The sequence below is a fragment of the Corvus kubaryi genome, unplaced genomic scaffold, assembly GCF_017639235.1.
Source record: "Corvus kubaryi isolate FWS band 111438036 unplaced genomic scaffold, C.kubaryi_AGA036_p1.0 37301, whole genome shotgun sequence".
Taxonomy (NCBI): Eukaryota; Metazoa; Chordata; class Aves; order Passeriformes; family Corvidae; genus Corvus; species Corvus kubaryi.
The window spans coordinates 529,828-553,382 of NW_024581094.1; the positions used below are offsets into that span (position 1 = coordinate 529,828).

General features: G+C 51.3%; 2 protein-coding genes across 10 annotated transcripts in view; one reads left to right on the forward strand and one right to left on the reverse strand.

Moving 5' to 3' along the window:
- Positions 1 to 5,885, reverse strand: part of ATP6V0A1 (ATPase H+ transporting V0 subunit a1) — a 27,320-nt gene extending 21,435 nt beyond the window's left edge. For all 9 annotated transcript variants that reach the window (XM_042027849.1, XM_042027848.1, XM_042027844.1 and 6 more), the window contains exons 1-5: positions 5,781 to 5,885; positions 5,480 to 5,621; positions 5,249 to 5,327; positions 4,853 to 4,950; positions 4,227 to 4,355 (exon numbers count right to left, since the gene is read on the reverse strand). In XM_042027849.1, the coding sequence (XP_041883783.1) occupies positions 4,227 to 4,355; positions 4,853 to 4,950; positions 5,249 to 5,327; positions 5,480 to 5,596 (423 nt within the window). In that variant the 5' untranslated portion in view covers positions 5,597 to 5,621; positions 5,781 to 5,885. The remainder of the gene's footprint in view (positions 1 to 4,226; positions 4,356 to 4,852; positions 4,951 to 5,248; positions 5,328 to 5,479; positions 5,622 to 5,780) is intronic.
- Positions 5,886 to 8,031: 2,146 nt separating this feature from the next.
- CAVIN1 (caveolae associated protein 1) lies at positions 8,032 to 23,122 on the forward strand. Its single transcript, XM_042027852.1, has 2 exons — positions 8,032 to 8,651; positions 20,706 to 23,122. The coding sequence occupies exons 1-2, from the start codon at positions 8,232 to 8,234 to the stop codon at positions 21,369 to 21,371; spliced, it is 1,086 nt and encodes a 361-aa protein (XP_041883786.1). The 5' UTR covers positions 8,032 to 8,231; the 3' UTR covers positions 21,372 to 23,122.
- Positions 23,123 to 23,555: the final 433 nt, after the last annotated feature.

Consider the following 23,555-nt stretch of genomic DNA (forward strand, 5'->3'; position numbering starts at 1 on the left):
AGGAAAGGAAAGGAAAGGAAAGGAAAGGAAAGGAAAGGAAAGGAAAGAAAAGGAAGAGCAAACATAAGACAGCAAAAAGAGGAAGGAGATGACAGAAAAGACAGCAAGAATCACACATGGAAGGAGAAAAACAAGAGGAAAAATGGAATGGCTCAGCAGGGCTTCCATACAAGAAAGGTTTGAGGATTGTTGCAACAAAGGGGCTGAGAGATATATAAGTCTGAAGAAAGGCAGAATTCAAAAAAAAATTCCAAGTTTTAAATACAAGTGATGTTCCCAAGAATCATTTTTAATGGCACAAACCAGAGAAACACACTTGAGTCATGTATTTCCCCAGATATTAAATTAATTTATCCTTATTCATCGTATGGTTCACCAGCAGGCACACACACTGCTTAGGGCAGGCTGGCAACATGGCTCATTGGCCAGCCAGGCATTAAAACAGGACAGTTTTACACTGTCCTTCTTTGCAACTCATTTGCAGGCTAAAATTCTTAGTAATATGGCTTGTAAGTGTCAGAAATTCAGGTCAAGGATGCTCAGATCACATCCTCTTGTGCACCATCTTCACACTTGTTCAACCCCGCCTCACACTTAGTTCTACCTCTGCAGCTTATATAATGAAATGCCAAAAATTACAGTTCCTGAGAACAACCAGAGGGCCAAAGTCTACCCTCTGTGGTATGCTCGAGGTCTTTCCCACAAAGCCATCAAGGGAACTTGCTAAATCACACTGGAAGGCAGAGTTTGACCCAAGGACACTTCATATCCACACACACACAGAGCACAGCCTTGCAAAATCTGTGGCAAGTGCAGTAACAGCCCCAGTCTCTGTATTTGGGCAGTAGTTGTGTCAGAATGAAAATCTCTCCAACACTTTACCTGCTTGTCAAATAAAAGTGTTTGCCATATCCAAGAGAGTTTTTGCAAGGCTGACACCAAATGCAGCTCAACTGCTTGTACACACACTTGCTGCAGCTTAGGATGTAACATGAGGGAGGAAGCTCTTCATTCAGCTTGGAAAGGCACCACAGGGAATCCCTGATCCTTTCAGCTCTAAGGCAACTTGTTGCAACATCAAAAACTGAATGAAAATTCAGTTCATAGAGAACACAACTAAAATAAGAAAGTTTGGTACCTGAAAACGAAACACACAGACCAAACATCCCAGCAACTGTTTGACATCTCAATTTCAGGATGTTGAAGAACACTAAGTTACAATTTTAAGAGGCTTGTATTGTATTTCCAGTAATCAAGACTCTGTCTGCAGTAATTTTTTGTGACGTGATGCACATTTTAGCAGATGACTCATGAAAAAGGAAGGACAGCACATGTGACACCTTTGGATTTGCCCCACCTGAGAGATAATTTGTTATATATGTTTAATACTAGCTTGGCCCATTTGTGTCCTTTATTCAGGACAAGTCCTGCTTAGAATTACAAAACAAAACAGTTTAGAATAAATGTGGATTAAACCAGTTTTACTAAAAGAGAATGTTCTTTTGCAGGGATTATTTGCATTACGAATTCCATGTTCCTTAAATTCATTTCTCAACCATTCTGCTTTGATGAGCACACGCTTTCTAGAAAGGAAAAGGCACAGCAGCAGCAGCTCTGCAGCTGGAAGGATAACTAGAGCACTGCTGGGGGATTTAATAGAAATAAAAAATTGAGACTATGTGGAAATGGAGGAGCTATCCAGTTCCAGTGCAGGAAAACAGGATTCTGGGAAATTTACTTTGAAAATGAGTTTTCACCAGCAGTGAATGAAATGTCAGAGTTATTGTGGAGTATTTTTTACTACATGAGGTCATTCAGGATTGGAATCCCCCAAGCATTTCCATGTCAGTAATCAAGAAGCAGAGTTTTCATTATTAAACATTTTTAAATTGCTTATTGATCCCCTGATCAGCATCCAGATCAGCACCTTTCATCTCAAAAGAGGTTCATTTCCTCCACTCATGATTCCAGTCCTGCCCAGGGATGGTTCTTGCCCAGTGCAACACCATACAATTCAAGCCCCTTCCAGGTCACAAACAGGACAAAAATCAATGTTCACAAGAACTAAAAAAAGATTCATGTCACCACCTAACTATTAACCCAGAGCCAGACAGAAGTGACAGATGTAAAGCAAACAGAGAAAAGCAGATGGCAGAAGAGTCAGAGGGAGGAAGAAGGGACTGCATGCCATTAACCGTTACTTTTCCAGTCTTCTTTTACGCTCAGACTCTAGGCAAAGCTCTCAGAGAAATCTCTCCAGCTCATATCGCTCTTCATAAGCAAGGACAAGAAGACTGAGAAAAGGAGCATAATCATCAACATGGTGTGTTGGAACAAGAAATGGCTGCTTGGGCTGGAATGGTCACAGGAGGAACAAGAGGACATTTTGCCACCCTCCCTCCCCCCATGTTCGAACTCTGGAGAGTAAACGTCAAGCACGAAGGAATTGGAGAGTCAGCCATTTCTTGTGCAACTCATTACTATGAATAACATAATCTTAATTACAAGTTATTGTAGTCTTCAAGTGTTGAAAGTGCTGTGCAATGGCAGCATGGAGAAGGGGAGCATTGGCCACTCCAGGATGATGAGCAGAGGCAGTTCTGGGCTGCTCGGGGCTCGCCCCGGCTGTTTGCTGAGCACAGCATGAACTGAGACAGGTTTAAATTGTCCACACTTACGTTTCACTGAACATCACCTGTGAGCTGTTCCGTTTGCTTTTACATAGAGCAGCACATGTTATTTGGTGTATTTTGTTTTATTACTACAGAAAACAGTAATCAAAGAGAAGCAGAACACATCTAAGCTTTCTGTGGCTGGTTTGTGTAAGGCTGTGGGTGACCTGACATGGACTGTTTAGAAAATTGATTTTAATCTTTAAATTTAGTTTGATCCCACTGCAGCTGAAGAAGAGGAGTGGGCAGCCCTCACTAGAGAGGACAGTAATTAACAAGGCCAAGTTGGATGGGACTTGGAGCAACCTGACCCAGTAGAAGGTGTCCCTGCCCATGGCAGGAGGGTGGATGGGGATGAGCTTTAAGGTCCTTCCCAACCCAAACCAGTCTGGGATTCATTCTCAATACAAAAGTGCTCAGGACTTGGGTTTACATGATACTCAGAACAGGCAGTACTACTTTAACACAGTAAAGTAATGGATTATCAGGTTAATCCTGTTTGTCCAAGGGACACTTTGAAGTGAACATTCAACACTCGAAGACAAGGGGTTTTTTGTACTGAAATCAACCCCACAACCCAGCAGCCCTCACACCAACAGCAGTATCTGTGTCAGCAGTGACTATGACTGGCACAGGACCAACCTCGGTGCCTGAACAGGCAACACCTCGTGCCAAAACAACAACAAAAAAACCCGGTTAGATAAACGGCCTGAAGTGTGCAGGAGTCCAGCTCCACTTGACAATAGCCCTTGTAAATACCAGGAGCCATTTCCGTTAAGAATTCTTTGATCAAATCCTGAGATTAGAGGAAACAGGACATCTACTCGGCAAAAACACGTCCTGAAAAACATATGGGAGCTCTTTGAGAGAACTGCCAAGACTCTTGAGATACTTGGGCTTTACAAGGAATGGTTATGTCTTCTCCCAGGCAGGATTTATGTCGGTGCCATGAACGACATCGGAGAAGCTCCTCTCAGGTCTAGTGAAAGTTGCCAGTTCCTGGCCCAGATGGTATCTGACAAAATGTCGAAGACTTTAAATGTCAGCTCTGCTCCACAACTGACCTCTGAGAGCTTCAGGGTTTGATCAAAGGCTCAATTCAATAATTAATTAATCTATTACTTCAGTGGACTTTTTATTATGACCCTGATGAGTCTCCACACAACACTTTAAAGGCTGAAGAGAATTCAGCTCGATCGTAACTCCTCTGCATGTGCACCGAAGAGACTCTTACCCATTCGGGACACTGCTTGCTGTAGCACCAAATTTTGGGGCTGTTGATGTGCTTTCAAAACTACTCACACCTTAATTATTTTACACAATTTTTAGACAAACCATTGCTTAACTAGAACAAGCCCAAATCAGCATCGTAGGAGGTAAATCATGGGTGTGTACTGCATGAAAAATGGAAAACAATTTGTGCGGCTTTCTTAAATGAAGCATAAAATGACCCTGCTGTCCAAAACAGCAACTAAAATATATTTGAGAATAAAAATGGTAATTTCTATGAGAAGAGCCAGCTCCCCAAGTGTTAAACCCCACTGGTATTCTGACCTCATCAAAAAACTGCTGAGTTTTACGCAGTATAAATTTTAATTCTGTCAGCTCCAGGAAGTTTCTCTTCAGAGCCTCCTGGTTGGTGTTGATTTCTTTAAGCTCATTTTCAATTTTCTCAAAGTTTGCCTGGAAGATGTGAAAAGGAGAAAGAAAAAGGACTTTAAGCAATTCCATAAGTAAGTGCTGCTCAGTCTATCAACCCACAGAAGCAGGTGAGATGCTTCACATCCCCACCTAACTTGCATGGATTTACAGGTGCATCTCCAGCCTGCTGTGGCACAGATCCAGATCTGCCACATCTACAGGCAACTGCAGACTTCTCACACTCAGCCAGATTTTTATGGACTGGATTGATAAGAGTTTTATGACTCACCACCATAAATCATGTAGTTCCATCAGTTTTTGGCTCATTTCAATGGTGAAATTCCTATTGAGTACTCTCACCTCTGTATTTGGACAAACACAGCCAGCCCACTGTGTGCTGGCAGAACTGCTTCCAGGGACAGCTGGAGACTGAGCTAATGCCCTCCTGCCACTAAATTCTGCAGGCATTGACTAACAGAGACAATTTTCCCTGTTTCCGTCCAGAGTCCAACATTAGTTGAGTCTTAACACATCATTACCTCCAGGTCAATCATGTCACGTGGAAAAGGCACCTCCGGGTTTTCACCGGTGTCCATGATAGGAATGTTTGCCTTTTTAATCTCCTTCTCCACAAACCCTGCAGAGACAGCATTAAAAGTGTTAATTACAAACACTTCAGTGTCAAACAGTTACCCCAACCTGCACCTGGCCCCAGCAGCAGCTGATTCCTTCACCTCCTATTCCAAGATTGTCTAACTTGGCCAGTTATCTTCCGAGGGGGAGGTGAATCCCTGGAGGCAGCGAGCCGTGCCCCTGCCCTCACCCCTCTGCTCGGATCCTAACGCTGCCCTGCAGCTTCAGCCTGCCTTGACTGGGGTTTTTTTTTAAGCAAAACCTGCAGAGTCAGAGCCACATCAACCCTAGTGGGAACGTACGGAGCTTTCGGTCCATCTCCTCGCACCTCCGGACCTCATTGACGAATTTACGGTGGAACACGTTCACGTCGGGGTTCAGCTGCAGGGAGAGACACGGGACTCAGCAAACCCCTACCCCCGGGGCCGAGCCTCCCGGCAGCGGGGCCGGTGCTGCTGAGCCCCAGCGGGGCCGGCCGGGCTCCCGGTGCTCCCGATCGCCCCGGTCCCGCGGGCCGCGCAGGGAACACTCACGTCGCGGAACTGGACCTTGCCCAGCTCGCCCAGCTCGCTGACACAGCAGTACGCTGCCTCGGACTGCAGGAAGAGCTGGGCCAGGGTCATCTCCTCGCTGCGGAACAGCTCCCCCATGGCGGCGCCGCTCCCGCCGCGGCCTCTGCGGAGAAGGGCCGTGAGAACCGGGAGGGGGCAGGGACTGAGGCCTTCCCGCCCCGTCACAGCCCGGCTGCACCTGGACCCCACCCCGGCCCGGTGTCCCCGTCCCCATCCCATCCCATCCCATCCAGCCCCGTTCCGTTCTGTTCCCCCCCATTACCGGCCGCTGACACTGCTGACACTGCCGCCGCCGCCGCCTGGCCCGAGCCGGCTCCCGTCCGCGGCGTCACCGTCCGCGCGGGGCGGCGTCACGCGCACGTCTCCTGGCGACCGCGCACGGCCCCGCCCCGGAAGTGATGGTAGGGGCGGCCCCGCGCGGTGACGTCATGAGCGGGGTCATGACGTCATGTGACGTCACCGGGAGCATGTCCAGCGCAGTGACATCCGTGGCACAGCGTGAGCGAGGAGCAGCCCCAGATCCAGCCGCTGCTCCCACTGGGAGAGATCGACTCCAGACTGAGTCTCCAGAGGGGAGGCTGCAAATTCCCACCCGTTGGCTGCTCCGGGTGTGTCTCTGCAGCAGAAAAGGGGCTGAACTGGAGTTAATCCAAACACAGAAAATGATTCCTGGCATTCCAGCCCGGGGCAATTGCTGTGGGCACAGAGGCACCGAATGGGGATCTTCATCTCGCTGAGCCCCCAGCATAGATGTAAATCCCTGTCCTGTTGGTTTATCTGGGTCTATCCAGACTGACCTACTCAGGCAGAGTTTTTTATTATTATTCCCAAATGGAGATCCAAAGGCAAAGAGATGCATTGCAGTCACACATGGAATGGATGACAGGCCTACAAGGAGCTCTGCTCCATGTGCATCCTGTCCCGTACCTGAATCCCCACACATGTATCTGTGGAAGCGCACCCTGGAGCAGGTGTCCCCAGGGACAAACAGCTCTGGGGCCTTGGGCTGGCTGCCTATAGTGAGGGGTTTTTTCATGGAACTCTGATCAGCAGCAAACACGGGAAATGAATGCTCTGGAAAAAGGTCCCTCCAGGAAAGAGCAGGGTACAGAAAGCAGCCTGTTTTCACTCCGTGACATAATGGCTGTTGTGGGGGCACAGGGTACAATCCTCTGATCCCAGAGCCACCAGGCCCAGGTCAGTGGGGAGAGCGAGCGGTCACGGGGCAGGGACGCAGCAGGGAAAGTGCTGACTGCTGTGGGCATTGTGAATGAACAATGTCCCTCTGCATCTGTGGGACAGCCGGGTTCCCCAGTGTGTGGTTGGGACGGAACATTTCTCCCCGTCTGCCCTGAGGCAGCTGAGCTGGGAGGAGCCCAGGGCTCTCGGGCATTCCTGGTATTTGCCAGCCAGTGGCAAAGGCCGAGAGCAGACTTGGCCTGGCAGGAGGCAGGAGGTGCTGAGGATGAATAACTGTTGTCAAAGCTTTAGAATGAGAGAAGCTGCCACCTTCCCAGTGTGTCCACAGCCTTCCCAAGTGGCCGCTCCTGTGCATGGGAGCTTGGTTCCCTGTGGCTGAGCCCACCCCAGAAGTGAAGGGTCTGGCCCAGGTCTGGCCCAGGGTCGCTCCCAAGATCTGAATTTTCCTTCCCCACATTCCTGGCATGTTCCAGCTGGGTTGTTGGAAAGTCTGTGGTGGTGCCTCCCATGTGTCTCCCTGTTTTGAATCATTTAGAGGTTTTACCACTAAATCCACGAGTAACCCACTGTACTTGGGCTTTGTTTACAAAGCACAGTTTTGTGCAGTGTACACTGCAGCGTGTCCTGCATTGAAAGTCTGGTGACTGGATCTGTAGAAGGCTCAAGGATTGTGGAGCTGGGAGAGCTCCTTTAGAGGGAGTGCCCAGCAGCCTCACTTCAGGAGTGAATTATCCTTTTCGGAGCTAAATCTGTGTGGAGACGTGTTGCACCCTGCATGTACTGTGTGTGCCTGTTGTACATTCACATACATGGGAGGGGGCATTCTTAAGATACAGACGTTTTCATGCTGTAACTACTGAATTCAAATTGTAGCATGTCTTTAAAATATTGAAAATCAGGTTCTCATAGTCCTTGGAAAAAACCCCCAAACCTAAGTATTGGCAAGTGTCTGAACTTCCAGCTGAACTTCAGCATGTGCTGTTGTTTAAACCAGCCTTCAATGCACACAGCTGTGCCCAGATGGGGCTGCTTGCTTCCCACTCTCTTCCCAGCAGCTTCCCGAGCCATTTACTAAAGGATTTTGTTTTTTCCTCCCGTTACTTACAGTGCCTTTAGACTGAGGGTAAAGAAGGGGCGGCTGCAGTTCCCGAGCTTTGCATTCCTGGCTGAGCCGTGCTTGTGTTTGCATGCAGAGCCATCGCCTCCCCTCCAACTATTTTAATCATTTCAAAAAGGGTGGGTCAGCAGGCATTTGGCAGTGGCTCCTTTTCTATAGCTGAGGTGGAGTCAGCCAATGACCTGCAAGCCTGGAAAATTTTGCAGGGCAGTTCCACTGGACGGCTGTGCGGAGCTGTGCCATTTGAATTTCAGCACAGACTCTCACTCACTGCGCTCTCCATTCCTGGCGTGTCTCCCAGCGCAGAGTTAGCTGAGGCTCGGGCTCAGTTTTCCCTGCTCTCTCCCTGCAGTGACAGCTTCTCCGGGCTCCGTGAGCCAGGACTCCCAAGCGACCATGGAGGACACCACCTTGCAAATCATCGAGCCACCCACTGTTTCTGAGACCTCGGAGGAGCAAGTGCCTGAGGAGCCCATCAAATCAGACCAGATCAACGGTGTGATGGTGCTGACCCTTCTGGACAAGATCATCGGAGCAGTGGATCAGATCCAGCTGACCCAAACACAGCTGGAGGAGAGACAGCAAGAGATGGACAGCGCAGTGACCAGCATCCAGGGAGAGCTGACCAAGCTGACCAAGGCACACACCACCACCAGCAACACTGTCAACAAAATGCTGGAGAAGGTGCGCAAGGTGAGCGTCAACGTGAAAACAGTGCGGCAGAACCTGGAGAAGCAAGCCGGGCAGATCAAGAAGCTGGAGGCCAACGAAGCGGAGCTCCTGAAACGCAGGAACTTCAAAGTCATGATCTATCAGGTAAGGAACTGTTTCACTATGTTTACATCCTGTTAGTGGGTGTTTTCTTTGCGAAGGGTCCTGTCACGCTGCATGTTCGGTCCAGCCCTCTCCCAAACTCCCCAGATTGTCTGGCAGTTCAAACTGAGGCGGGTCCCTCGTCACTCTCATTTGTGGTTTAACATTTTCTCTGTGGCCTAAGATAAAGTTTGACAGAGTTGTCCCATTTAACAGGAATTTTAAGGCAGATCGGGAACGAGGCCCTAAGAACTCACTGCAATGGACCAGAAGTATCAAAATAACCTGATTTTACTGGTTAGCTCAACAAAGAGCAAGAGTGCTCTGGGATCTGGAAGGGGGTGTTGTAAATCTGTCTGCCAATGTCTCTTCTACCAAGAGACACCATGTGTATGGCTACGTGGAGACCGATAATATTTCAGATTTGTGATATGCATCTGGTAACAAGTGATAGTAACCCCAGCCTCAGGGTTAATCTGTCCAGCCAGGGCAGATAGAGCTGCCAGAGAAAATCCAGCCCAGCCCCCTGACCTGCTCGGGGCAGCATTTGCTGAGGGCTTGTACAATTCCCACCTTCTTTCTTCTGCATCCTGCAAGCCTTGAACATTCTTGTTGTTTGGTCTCAATAACAGCTTTGATTTGCTTGATGTTCACCCCCTGCACTAAGTGTTGGAGTTTTCACTTATCATTAAACAAGGGGAGAGAGAGGAACATGGTTCTGTCAGGTTTCCTGCCTGGAGTTCGTTTTCCGCATCAGAGCAAACTCTTCTATTGGGCCACGGGAGAAAAGTGAGCGAAACAGTTAATGCTACAATTGGAAGCCTCTGGGTTAATAATAGCCAGCGCTAGGGACAAATGGAGAAGCTTCGAGTGCTGATCATGGGAAGAGAGAGAAGAAAAGCAGAATAAAAGGGAGAATGGTCCTTACTGTGAGGTCTGAGGGCGAGTGGCTCATGACAGGCTCAGGGGTCTGACATGTACAGGGCCTGTGGGACTCCTTGGTTCAGAGCTTGAGCATTTGTTGTTTTATCACGGCTGAAAGGCTGACATACTTGAGCCTGTTCAGGTCATACAGGAAACACAACCAGTTATAGACAGATATATGTGTATGGGTTTATTACAAGCTCTTTGTATCAATTTATCCCTGGAAAAATAAAATAGAAGCAACAACCACTGCAAAATGAGAGGAGTGAAGGGAATTGTTTAAACATAACATTCCATGTCAGTTACGGAAATAGGTAGGAAGTTGGCAAGGTTCAAGGTCCTTGGGAAGCATCCCAAACATCTGCAGGTTAGTGTTTCACGAGCAGTTTGTATTGGTTTGCTGTGGCTTATTGATACTGAGCAGAGTTTCTTTTTGAATATGAAAAAGCAATCCTGCTTCTAAAGGCTTGAGGCCTGCCCTTGCTGCTGTGGTGAGGACAGAGAAGCCTTGAAAGAGTTGTTTGGCCAGGGACAGTGCCAGGGACTTGGGGAATCATGGAGATATTAGGGGAAGAAATAATTTGGGGTTTGGAATAATTTCCCAGCATGGAATTTAGTGTGATTTGAATGTCACAGAGCACAAGTAAGGAATTCTCCAGGTTTGTGCCATGTGAAATTGAGCCGTTTGTGCCCTCATGGACATCCTGGCATTTCCATGGGAGCCAGAGCAGACCCGGCCCCAGCAGGAAAACATGGAGTGCTGGGGTCTACCCTGGGGGTTAACTGAGGAATTCACTGTGCTTTCCTAACAGTGTCTACAGTTAAAACCAAATAATTACAAAATAACTCTTTTCTAATTCAATATCTCACTTCCCAGACCCCCCACCTACCAAAGGGTCTGTTGGGTACATTACTGGTCATGTAATTAATTCTGCAGTGCTGAGCACATTATTGCTCCTCTCTGACTCAGGGAAAGCTGCTTTGCCAAGCTGGGAGTGACTCCTATGTGGTTTCAGTTGCTGTGGCAAAAAAGTCCAAAGATTTACTAGTCTTTTCTTTTGGAGAACAAGAGAAAAACTCATCCTAAGAGACGTAAAATATTCCATAATCCCAGCGGTGGCTGTTTCTGGGTGAGAGAGCTGAGCGGAGCAGGAGTCGTGCTCCGTAGGATTCACTACTGCACAGTTCTGCAGTTGGAAGAAATAAAGGAGGTAAAGATAAATGAGCTCTTTGCTGGTTCTTGATGTTTGATTATTCTCTCAGTATCCAGTCCTGAGGCTTCAGCCATTGTGGAGGGATTATTTCAGGAGTGCAAATAAGACCTTTTGCATCTTGGAGGGGAAGTCAGGCTGCCTGTGAGAATTGCGTTTTGCTCGCTGTGGATTAGGAGAAGATGAGAACCAAATTTTATTCAGGGTAAGCCTGACCTGTGGGATGATCCTGAGCACATCTGCTGGGGTAGTTTCAAAATGTGGGGGAGAAAGTGCAGGGCTGGATATCACTCCCACATCCTGGCTAAGGGGAGGTGTGGAGCAGGACATTTACAGGCGTCACTCTCAGTCCCGTCCATGCTCACGTTTTCTCACTTGCTTACCCTCTTTGAGCTAATTTTGCTGGTCTGATTTCTACCAAGTTAAGAGGTTTTTTTATAGACTTAATGTAGGGAATTAGATCAATTCTTTAGAATAAAACTCAAAAACAACCATACCCCTCCAAATTGCCCCATCTTTCTCTTTTGAAAACTTGCCGAGCCAAAGCAGAGGTGACAGCTTTGACAGGCTACTGTGTACGCTGATGTTCAGGGCAGAACTTACCTTCCTAAAAAGTCTGACATCAGTGAGTGCCTGCACTGCTCAGCAGCCCCTGGGAACAGAGCTCAGAGCTTCCTTTGTGCCTCTGTCCTGGGCTCCTGTCTTTCAGAGAAATCAGGACACCAAAAAATTCGGTGAGAGTAGTTGCTAATAAAAATAAACTAAAGTGACTTCATCCCAAATCTCCTGGTTTTAGGATCCTGAATCTGAGGCTGGTTACTGCAGTTCACGGGTAAATAATGGATGTCCTGTGCAAGCAGCTACTGCTCTGAAACCAGACTTTGTGCCGTGTTCAGCTGGAGAGTGGCACGTGGCAGTTTATGTAAGCTTAGCATTTTCCTCCAAACAATTTTTGACAATTAAACTTATTCCTGCAAATGTCAAAGGCTGATTTTCTTACAACCGGACAAACCCTTGCAGCACTCGGCACGCACACTGAGTATTGAATTTCTAAAGTGTGCCGGTCCTTTATTTTGAGGCTCGTGTGGGCGCCGAGCTCCGGGAACTCTGGCTTGGGATGTGCAGTGTTTTTCTTGGGAAGAGCAGCCTTTGCCCGAGGGGTGTGAGTGAGCGCTCCCCACGCTGTCCTTTTCAGAGGCTCCAGTGGGGCTCATCTGCTCTTCAGGGGGCCTTGGTGGCCGCTCTGAGCTGTGTGAGATGTGAGTTTCCGTGGGAAGGGCTGTGCAGTTGGGAGAGCAGGGTGGGACCTGGATCCCAGCCATGCAGTGTTGGGTGGATAGGGCTGGGCAAGGAAATATAAATAGCCCAGCCTGGCTTTGTGCTTGCATGGGCCTTATACGGACGGGAGCAGCGAGACTGTACATCATGAGAAGGAGGGGGAGATTTCAAGCCCACACATTAATGTGACAGATTTAGAGGCCAGACCTGAACTGCCTCGGTTTTGGGTCTGTGCTCCTTAAAAGAGAGTATGGAAAAGGACATAAAGAAAAGAGCTCAGGGGGCTGAGGAGAAGCGCAGGGAGCCCAGGGCAGGGAGCCCAGGGCATACAAACCCACTGCCCTGGGGCTGCAGCCTTTCTTCACTGCCCAAACAGAATGGCATCTGCCCTGAGCTATGGTTTTGTTTCAAATTAATCATTCAGAAATAAAACCATGATGAGTTTAGTGGCTGTGGAGCATTGACAAGACCCAGCAAGATCCCCAGGCCTGAGGGACAGCCTGGTGGGTGATGTGCCTGCAGTTCAGTGGAGCTTGCCCAGCTACCAGCATTAAAAAGTAAATAGGAATTTCCAAAGCAATTTGGGTGACAGCACTGGGATAGGCACGGGCACCAGGTACCCACAGGGTGCTTTTCCTGCAAGACCAGCTGGCTCCATGTGGCTGAGAGCTCTCTGTGCTGGAACATCCAGCCCTCTTCCCAGTGGGTCACTGCAGGCATTTGCATTGCAGCAGCCCCTGTATTTATTTTCTGTTATTACTTTAAAATAAAAAGCTCGTTTCACTTTCACTGCAAATCCAGTCTAAAGCAGCTCCTGTGAGTGCTGCCTCCATTGCAGGGGCACCACATGAACATCCCAATGTACAAAAATCTTGCATATTCTCTGCATATTATGGAATTATAAGAGCCTCAAGATAATAATTCAGAGGAGACTGAGCCTTAAAAAAAAGTCAGGATGTTAATAGCTCTGGCTTCCAGGATTTTTCTTAGTGCAGATTACCAGTCTACCCATATACAACTCTGAAGCATGGATTTCTCTGTTGCAATCTAGTATCAACTGCATTAATATTTCATTACTCAGCTATTATTTATAAGCAGTTGGTGCCAGAACTGTTTGCTTTGCTGAAATCCTTTCACCAGTATAGTTACAGACTGAGCTGTGCAGCTGTAAATTGTCTCAGAGCAAAGGGCCAGAGGCTGCCCGGCCGTAGGGATGGGGTTAGATTGGATGAATAGTGGCTCATGAAAATAAACCCAGGGTAATATCCCTCCTGATCACATATTCTTCCCTCAGGCCTCTCATGTGCACAGCCCAGAAGGCACAGCAATGACTCATAAAGTATTCAGCAACAGGCTTAGCCCTCTTTTATCCCATTTGGGATTGTCCTCTTGATTCTTGTTAGATCTCCTACAACTTACAGGGCACCTGAAGAATTGTGGGTCCACTGTCCAGCTGTGAGGTAGACAAAGAACAGAAACAAAATGTGCAGTATCGGTAAAGGAAAATCAAATATTTAGAATAAAAAGTCTCAGGATGTTTAGTCTCCAGCTTTATGCGAGAATGCAAATGTCAGTGTCTGCAAATCATCTGTAATACAAACCCCGTCTTTGCTGCTTTGCTGTTCAGGAGCAGCTCCAGAGTCATCAATCAGCTCAGACAGATTTATCCGGGAGGAGTAGATCTGAGAGCAAAGCCAGTGGTACAAACAGACTGATAATGGCATCAAAACTTTTTAATGATGTCAGAGGGGAAGAAAGCGCCTTTCCATTCTCAGTCTATTTACTTCTCTGTTTCCTACAGCCCTGCCTCTCTTCTGACTCACTATAGGCAAAAGCATTTTTCCAAGCACAGCCTCCTCCTCTCCCCACCCTCCCTCCCTTCCTTTGCACCCTGTACCAGGCTGCTGTTTTTCACAGCTGATGAAGCAGATGCAGCTTTTCAGACACAGCTTTCAGAACACAGGGTAACTGGATGTGCCTGATAGAAAGAAATGCCAGGCAGATTGCACAACACCCAGAATTACAGAGGGTGGGAGGATTCTGCTAGTCAGGGAGATGCTACTTGAGGATGAACTACTTATCCCTCCAACATTTACCTAATCCCAACCTGATTTGCTTTCTCCCCTCATATTTTAGATCTTTTTCTCTCAGCAATATTCCTTGGTGACTTCTTACATGCAGGACTCAAAAGTCTCGTTTCTAAGGCTTGAGGCTTCTCTTTTCATGAACCTCTTGGCACTATTGGAGACAAACTTTGTCCAACCCTTGGAACCCAGTGTCAAGGCCATGCCTGACTTTACTGTGTCACTGGGTGCAGAGATCTGGGAGCTGCTGGGAATTATCCGGTGCTGGTTTAGGGTAAGGTCAGTACGTGACAAAACCAGCAGATAGAGTTCTGGAGTTGCACCCGGCTGTTTCAGTCTCTGCAGCCTCTGCACTTGAATTAATCAACACAGGGGTTTAAAATCAACACCCTTTTTTTCATGATCTTACACTTACAAGCAAACTCTGAGCTACACCACAGCAAAGGGAGACACATCCCCAACAGGCAACACTGAATCCCTGTGACCGGGAGCAGAGTCTGGCCCTGTGGCAGTGTCAGTGTGAATGTCCCTGAACCCACAGAAGGGATCCTGCATCTCCTGGGACCTTCTGAATCAGAGACGGACACTCTTCCATCCATAGATCTTTGCTGACTCTTTTCTGTCAAATTCTGCTTCCTGGCTTCTCCCTTTACTAAAACGTACCCCTGTGCCTTTTCCCTCTGCCTGTTCTCATGCTAACCCAGATCACTGTTGGCATGTTCCCAAACAGATTCCCGTCAGGAACAGGTAAGTGTTTCCATTGTGCTTCCTTTCCCCGGCCATTGAAACGCAGTTTTCCTCATCTTAGCCCGAGAAGATCCCGCGCATGTGCCTTGAGCCTTCGCCAGGGACTGCCCTGTGAGCCCACCCCGTGGAGACAGGCCCAGGGCAGCAGAAGACACACGAGGAGGCAGCACTTTAGGGCCTCATCAGCGGCACCCCCTGAAGATCACTCTGAACCTCTTCTGAAGCTCTGGGAGCTGCTGATTCCGAGCCTTTGCTTCTTGCCTGCTTGGGGCTGCCTCAAGCTCTCAGACCTGCGAGGCTGATCCTGCTGCTGACTAATGCGCTTTCTGCATGAGCGTGGGTGTGAGGAGCCTGGATCTTCCCTCAGGCGATCTGGGAGGGAGAAGCTGCTGTGTGGCTTGCATGAAGGGCGCCAAGTGGCCAGGGGCAGTTGGCTCAGCTGGAGTTTGCTGTGACTGGGCAAATCCCACCTGTTCTCCGAGCTGCTGTTTCTCCCTCTGAAACACAGCCCTGGAACACCCACCTCCTCAGGCTTCTTGTGAGCATTAGTTTGTGATTGTGAAATAGTTTGAAGTTGTTGTTTTAAACAGGTAAAACAGGCAGAGAGCACAAGCTGTGACATAAATTTCCAGTGCCTCGGGCAGCCCCTGCAGCATCTCCCATTTCTGTCTGGCTGCAGCCCCTGGTGCTGCTTGCTTGGAGTCAGGCCCTGCACAGGCTGGAGTGGTGACTTCAACTGCTGATCATATAACATTTAGGCCACAGAGGCCACAGAGGCCTATTGCCTTCCTCTCATTGTGTAGCTACTGGACAAAATGCCCTGAGCTCCGCTGCCCGTTGGGGGTCACCCAGTAGCGTACGCAGCACTGTCCAGTGGGAATGGCTGCCTGGGTGGACAGGACTGTTCCAAGAGCCAGGTGAGGGTGAACCCAGTCCAGGAATTGGGGTCTCAGGGCAAAGATGCCAGGGAAAACTTCTCCTTTTCAAAGATGTAAAAAAAAGGCCATTTTTTTGTGATCTAGCAAAAAAAAAAAAAAATCTAGTAATTTCAGTCTCTGCAGAAAGGTCTGTTCCAAAGCACAGCCTCCTCTGTGTATCCAGACACCCCTGAGCCCTGCTAGGCTCAGGGTGCTTCTCAGGCGTGCTGCTGTTACTCAGGAATAGCTGAATCCTCCTTCCCATGGCACTGCTGGAAGGTCAGCACAGAACAGTCTCCTCTGAGGCCTGGCAGAGCAGAGCAGTTATCATAGCAACGGGAGAGCAGAACTTGTTCTCCTCTGGCACAGCTTGATCTGACCTGGAGGGCTGTTTGCTGCCCGAGCTCCTAATCCTCCCCTGGCGTCCCCGAGGCCGGGGCCGGGCTGTGCTGTCCGGAGTGGGCAGAGGAAGGGCTGGAGTGCAGGAGGGGCTACAGGCTCCAGCTCACCCAGCGTTGGGATCTGTCCGGTTTGGTCATAGTGGAGCCCGAGAATGTGAGCTGGTCGTTTTCTGCATGTTATGGCTGCAAATGTCAACCAAACTCACAGTTTGTGCTGTTGCAGTTGTGTAAAAATAACGTAGTGAAATGAATTGCAGATGTGATTTGCATGTGCATGTGAGAACCTTCCATTAAATCTTCCAGCTGGAGACTGGAGTGGCTGGGAGTGCTGGGACTCTGTTTCTTACACACTGACTGGGAATGCAGCTCAGCTCTGTGCCTCCTTGGCCTTTTATACGCCAGGGGAAGTGTTTACGTGTGTTGTAGCAACCAGGCGGGTGTCCATGGCCGTGGGCTGTGGGTGACTCACTGCCAGGGAACTCGAAAACAATGTCAGATAAAAGCCCACTCAGGGGAGCCGGGAAGAGACTGCTGTGGATCCAACAGCTCGGAATTGTTTGAAGTAGGAGGACACAGAGCAGCTGGCAGCCAGCTGCCTTTGGGGCTGGCTGTGGGCACTGGGGCCCTTCTGGGTGCCCACAAAGTCCACAGATGGACCGGCCCAGTGCCAGAGAGCTTCCTGAAGCACAGCTCTTCCCAGGAGGTCTGTGCTGCAGGGACAGCACACGCTCCCCGTCCCTGTCCTGCTGCTGGGTGCAGCTCTGCACCGTACACAGAGCAGGGCCAGAGTTTGTGCTGCTGGTACCAAAACCTTCTGAAAAATGTTGTTTACCCGCTGTCCTTGTGCCAGTTGGATCCAAGCTGAGAGGACAGAACTGGTTTGCCTCTGCTGATTGGGAGCCAGGCTTTGAACACCCCAACAGGCAGGGATGCCAAGACTCAGGATTTTGGACTCGCCCACTTCAGGATCAGTGTTTTCCGAGTAAAAATAGAATGCCTGGTGTTAAAAATGTGGCTCAACTGGATGAGTCATGAGTGAAATGAAGTGCAGAGAAAATAGTGCCTTGCTCAGAGCAGGGATTTGTGCAGCAGCCACCCGTGGACCTGGGATGGTTCTTGATTGTTCCACTCACGTCCCATTATCCTCCACTCCTGTGTCTGCAGGCATGTCCTGTGCACACCAGGCAGTTCCCCTTCCCCTTCCCCACTGGAGAAACCTCCCAGGCAGGGAGGAGGAGACTCTTGGAGGCTTTCAGGCAATGCCTGGGTGCAGGGGGGAGGTACATGCAAGGGATGCTCAGCAGAATGTGCTCGTCCCCATTGATGTGCCACAGCTGTGGATGTTCTCGCACCAGCTGTGCTGTGCCTGAACCCATAGGAATGCTCCCTGAATGCAGGTGAGCTTGGACTCCGGGGAGTGTCCCACAGCACACTGCTGAAAATCCTCCAGTGGGCTGGTTATCTACTGCTCAGATCAGCATCAGAGTGAGGAAGAGTTGGGGTGGGGGGGGAAATGCAGGAATTATACCATGCTTAGAAGAGAGAGAGAGGCCAGGAGCAGGATGTGAAGGGTTTCCCAAGCACAGCTGGAGAAAAGCTCTCGGAAACAGTCCCAAGAGGGAGGCTGGGATCCTCACGTATGGGAAGGGCTGTGCTCCCTCAGTGCCTTTGGGTCTGATCCATGAGGTGCCTCCTGACAGAGGCAAGAGCAGAGCCATGAGCGCTGCTGGGCTGGGGTTGGGCTGTGGGGATGGAGCGGGGCTGGCAGAAGGGGGTGAAGTGCCTGAATGCAGCCTGTGGGATCACAGAGCCGGGCAGCTGCTGCGCTCCAGGTGAAGTGCAGGATTAAGGGAGAGTTGCAGGCACCCCAACAGGGGTTGCTCCTGCTGGCCATGTCTTCATGGCTGTGAGGGAAGAGCTGCAGGATGCTGCTGAGGCTGGATGGGAGCATTGCTGGCGCAGCTCATCCCACCACATCAGAAAATTCAGTCAGGAGCTGGATATACTGGTGTACCAGGAGGAAAGGTTGTTATTTATGTGACAGACGTGGAGTTTTTGAGGTGGTGTTTCTTTCTGCAGACACATATTCTGGAGCTCACAAGGGGCTGATAGGATCAGGGTTTGCAGGATATGGCCCATTTCCAGGGACAGCCGTGCCAGGCGAGAGGGGGATGCCTTTGTTCTGGCTCATTGTGTTGACTCAGAGGGAAGGAAGTGGCTGGAGTTCCTGATGTTCTGCTGGCTGGGCAGGGTCCCTGGAAGTTTCTGGGATTGCTCTGGCAGGTGTTGTTGTGGAGAACAGGATCCCTGCCTTCCCTGTGGTGTAGGTTTGCCCTGGACTGACCTGGCCCTCTGGAGAACGTGTGTATTGTTTTCTGCTGAAGTGGCTCATCAAATGAAGAAAACATATGTTGGCCACTTCACCCTAATCTCCACAAAGTATTTGGGACCTGACCTGTGATCTGGAGGGTGAAGAGCTTCACCCAGCACAGCTCTCTGCTCCGAAGAAAACCTAGAACGAAACCTCTGCTCCAGCAGGCTCTGTGTTTTCACCACAGACACTGTAGCCTGTGCCATCCTCACTGAGCCCAGTGCTCCATGAAGCTGGCTTGTCACTGCTCACAAAGGTTTCTCCACATGCCCTTGTGCTTCCAGAACTTCAGCTGGCCCAAGGAACAGCACCTGTGCTTGGGAAAAAAATGAGAAAGCAGCTGAGAGCATCTGGATTTCACCAGGTGAAGCTGTGCTGGAGTCACGTATTCAATCAGTTGTGTCACTTCTCCAGGGGTGCAAGGGAAAACAGGGCAGGGGACAGCGCAGAGGGCCAGGCACAGCACCCGTGTCTGCAGGGAGGGCATATCCTCCTGCCTCTGTCCAGGGGCTCAGAGCAGAGCCACAGAGTGGCAGTGACCTTGGTCAGCCAGGGCAGTGGCATGCAGTGGGACAGCACTGAGGGTGCAGGTGTGCACACACACCGTCCCTTCCGGCGCTGAGCAGGGACCGGGATGTTCTGTCCCACAGCAGCACCAGGGACACCCCTCCTCGTGCTCGATGGAATGACCATCCCCAGTGTCCTGGCTCTTGCACCTGTGCAGCTCGTTCGTGCACGGCTGCAGTGGAGCAGTGGCAGCTGCTGTGACATGCAGAGCATAGGAGGTGCCTCAGCAAAGTCACCCTCCCGGATCACAGGGCACCTCCCCAAGGCAGGGGCAGGCAAATCACTGCCAGTGTTCCAGGGTTTGCCATGCACTTGGGGTACACCAGGGCCTGCCCCTTTCCCTGGGCCTGGCTCCTGCCAGTGCAGGACTGGAATCCCATCCTAGCTCCATTCTGCTGCTGTCTGCCCCAGGGCTCGGAATGGCACCTGGCTGTCCTGCTGCCCAGGCTCTTCTCCAAACCTCAGCCCAGCAGCTCCGCATGCTGTGTGCCCGTTCCACACACTGCCCTTTGGCTGCTGCTGGATTTCTGACAGCTCCCACCCAGCTCTGTAGATTAAAACTGCTTGGGCAATAAATTTCTGAGCGTGGGCTGCAGCCCCGCAGCTGTGACGCTCCGTACAGTGATGGGCTATTTCCAGCCTGTCCCGGGAACAGAGAGGTGAATCACTGCAGCAGGGACGCATGCTATGTGCTGCTCAGATGAAAACCAATCCCACTCCAGACCTGTGCCCCTCTCACGGGCACATGCTTGTCCTCTGCCACTGGGATCAGAAACTTGGCTGGCTCAGGCTCGTGGAGAAGCTGAATGAATCCAGCCCTGTCCCAAGCAGAGCTGTGTAGCCTTGCAGACCAGGCTGGGTGAGTTGGGGCCACTGTCTCCACCATCTCCAGATATGGACTCAGGCAAATTGTCTAACTTATTCCCCAGTGGAGAAATAGGAAAAACAGGGCAGCCTGCTGCATCCCAAGAGATGTCCCAGCCCCACATCTGGATCCTGAGGCCTTGGGAAAGTCTGAGTGCAGACTGGGGGTGGCCAGGACAGTGTGTACAGGCTGCCGCTGTGGCCAGATTCTCAGCTCCGGCCATGCCTCTGCAGCCCTGCACTGCGCCTGGGGACACAGCTGGACCTGGCCAGGCTGGAGACCTGAAGACAACCATCCTGCGGCCAGGAGTGAGGGGCTGCAATGGCCAGGTCCTGGGATAAAGATGAAACTGGAGGGCACAGAACTGTGACAGGAGCAGAGGAGGAAGTGAAATGGCTCTAGTTTCAGTGCTGCGCCTTTCCCATACTTTTGGGGTCACAGATGAGTTTGAAGCCAACCCAGGGTGAGCAGAGCTGGTGCCTGAGTCCTGGTATGAGAGAGTCCTAAGCAGATCCTCTTTACAATGACTTATCAGTTGCAGTAAGGGAGGATGAGCCCAGGCCTGAGGTACCTGGGTCTGTTTAGCCGGGTGGAGGTCAATGTCTCCACGGCACTGTGGGAGGGAGGATGGGCTGGCTCCAGGGCTGCCCGTGTGTGTGTGTGTCTCACTGGCTCCGCTCTGTGTCTCGCAGGATGAAGTGAAGCTCCCATCTAAACTGAGCATCAGCAAGTCCCTAAAGGAAGGTGAAAAGCTGGAGAAGGAAGGTGAGGGTGAAGAGGTGCCTGTGGGTGAGGACCATGCAGAGGAGGACCACATCCAGCTCTCCTCGGATGAGGAGGTGGAGATTGAGGAGATTATCGAAGAGTCACGGGCAGAACGCATCAAAAGGAGCGGCATGAAAAGGGTGGATGACTTTAAGAAGGCATTTTCAAAGGAGAAGATGGAAAAGACTAAGCTAAAGACCAAGGAAAACCTGGAGAAGACCCGCCACAACTTGGAGAAGACCCGCCACAACCTGGAGAAGAGGATGAACAAACTGGGCACGAAAATTGTGACTAACGAAAGGAGAGAGAAGATGAAGAGCTCTCGGGACAAACTGAGGAAGTCTTTCACCCCTGACCACACCATCTATGCCAGGTCCAAGACAGCCGTCTACAAAGTTCCACCCTTCACTTTCCACGTCAAGAAAATAAGAGAGGGTGAGGTGGAGGTGAAAGCCACAGAGCTGGTGGAGGTTGGTGGAGAGGAGGGAGAAAATTCAGATCTGATGCGTGGGGAGAGCCCTGATGTGCACACACTGCTGGAGATCACGGAGGAGACTGACGCGGTACTGGTGGACAAGAGTGACAGCGAGTAGGACAGGCTGCAGTGCGCAAGGGTTGCGGATGACGGCTGAACACATTATCACTCACATTTCGAGCTCTCCCTGCCCTGGAGCCCCAGGGAAGTGTACACGATGCATCCTTCTTACCCTGCAGAGCCGACGCCGATCCCCTGCCTGCTTGTACAAGGTGTATTTTATATTTTAGTTTTAGCACACATTAGGAACACAGAACTGTTTTTCTTACACTACTAAATCACCCTCGGAGACCATTCCTGCTGCAGCCTTCTTGCCCCACACCTGAAGATGGGCTTTGAGTGACAGGGCCCCGGCCCAGCTGGAGAGTTCTGATCCCAAGACAATGGCTGTACAGCTGAAAGTTCAAGAGTCCTCCATTAAGAAAAATCTGGTGTCAAGAAAGCTTCCTGCAAGTAGCCCACCAGCCCACACCACCCGGCTCCCTGTGCCAGGCTGTGCAGCCACCCCGCAGGCAAGAGGACTCCCAGCACCCAAACCGGCTGCTCCTTCGGGGGACCAGAGGAACTGGGATGCAGCTGGTGCATAGGAGGGAAGAGCTGAGCAAGTCCTGCTGATGGGCAGAGCATGGCAAAGCTGAGCTGGTGTGGGGCAGGTGGGGCTGCTCCTCTCTGCCCTCCCAAGGACTGGATGACCTTTGCATGAAGCCACCCTGCAGCTGGGCCTGCCATGGGTGCCTGTGGGGTGTCACAAAGCTGGGGCCTGCTGCTCCTCCCCGCTGTGCCCTGGGGCCGTGGCAGGAACAGCATAGGCTGCAGGCTTCCCGCCCGGGTCATGGATCTGGCTGCCAGAGATCTGGCGAGTCCTGGGGGCAGGGAGTAGCATGGAGGTAGGGTGGTGGATCTGCACCCTCCACACCCACAGAGGTGGTGGCAGCAGGCAGTGAGGTCCAGGCTTGCTGCCCAGGGAGAGGGGGACATGCAGGCAGTGATGCCAGAGCAGCTGCCACGGCTAGCGACTGGTTTCCAGTGAGATATGGGATGCACTGCTGCCATGTGAGGCTCTAGACCATCAGAGAGGCTTTGACACCTGTCCAGCACTGGACCTTGAGCATTTCTGAGCATCTGCTTTCTGCAGGGGTCCTGGCTCAGCTCAGGCTCATGCCCGTGCCCATGTCCTGTGCTTTCCTCCCTGTGTCCCGCTTTCTGCAGCTTCACTCTATGCCCTGAGCGAGGCAGCACAAAGGCAGCACACGGTGGCTTGGGGTCTCTGCCTGGCTCGGCCCCGCTTGGCTCTCACATACTCAGCCCCTGCTGCAAGCCCCAGCCCCGCATCCCGCATCCTGCTCCCCCAGCACGAGGCTGCTGCTCCTCACATAACCCAATATATAAACTTGTTTTTCCTTTAAGAATTATTTTCCTTCATATTGTCCAGTGCATCCAGCCTGTCCCGGCCTCAGGGTCCTGCCACAGCTTCCCTCCCCACAGAAGGTGTGACCAGCCGGTTCCGTGTGCCGGCTGCAGGCAGCCCTGAGACAGCGGTGGCCCCGGGGCTCCCGGTGTGGGGAGGCACTGGGCACCGGCTCTTGGCTGCCGGCAGGGCGGTGGTTCCTGGCCCACTGTGGGCCCCAGCCCGCAGGTCACCGGCCCTCACAGAGTCTCTTGCGGGCCCACAGGCAGTTTTCACGCGGGTTTTCTCTGAGCAGCAGGGCCAGGACAGCAAGGCCAGGGCGGCAGAAGCCCGGGTGATCCTCGCCTGTCCCTGGCTGTGCCCAGGCAGCAGCGCAGCAATAAAGTCTCTTTTGTAAACCACCAGCGTGCGGCCCGTCCGTGGCACCGGGCGTTGGGGAGGGGCTGCCACACAGGGACCGATCCCCACAGCCCTACGGGGCTGACCCCCAGAGCTCCACAGGGATCCATCCCCACAGCCCTATGGGACCAATCCTCACAGCCCCTAACAGGGACCGATCCCCACAGCCCCTAACAGGGATCCATCCCCACAGGGACTGATCTCCATAGCCCCCCAGGGACCCATCCCCACAGCCCTATGGGATCCATCTCCACAGCGTCCCACAGGGACCCATCCCCACAGCCCCTAACAGGGACCAATCCCCACAGGGACCCATCCCCACAGCCCCACAGGGACCCATCCCCACAGCCCCACAGGGATCCATCCCCACAGCCCCACAGGGATCCATCCCCACAGGGACCGATCCCCACCGCCCCACAGGGACCCATCCCCGCC

Coding starts and splice junctions, on each gene's coding strand:
- CAVIN1 (XM_042027852.1), top strand. CDS start 8,232: ATGGAGGACACCACCTTGCAAATCATCGAGCCACCCACTGTTTCTGAG. Junction 8,652..20,705: donor TCAAAGTCATGATCTATCAG/GTAAGGAACTGT, acceptor TGTGTCTCGCAG/GATGAAGTGAAGCTCCCATC.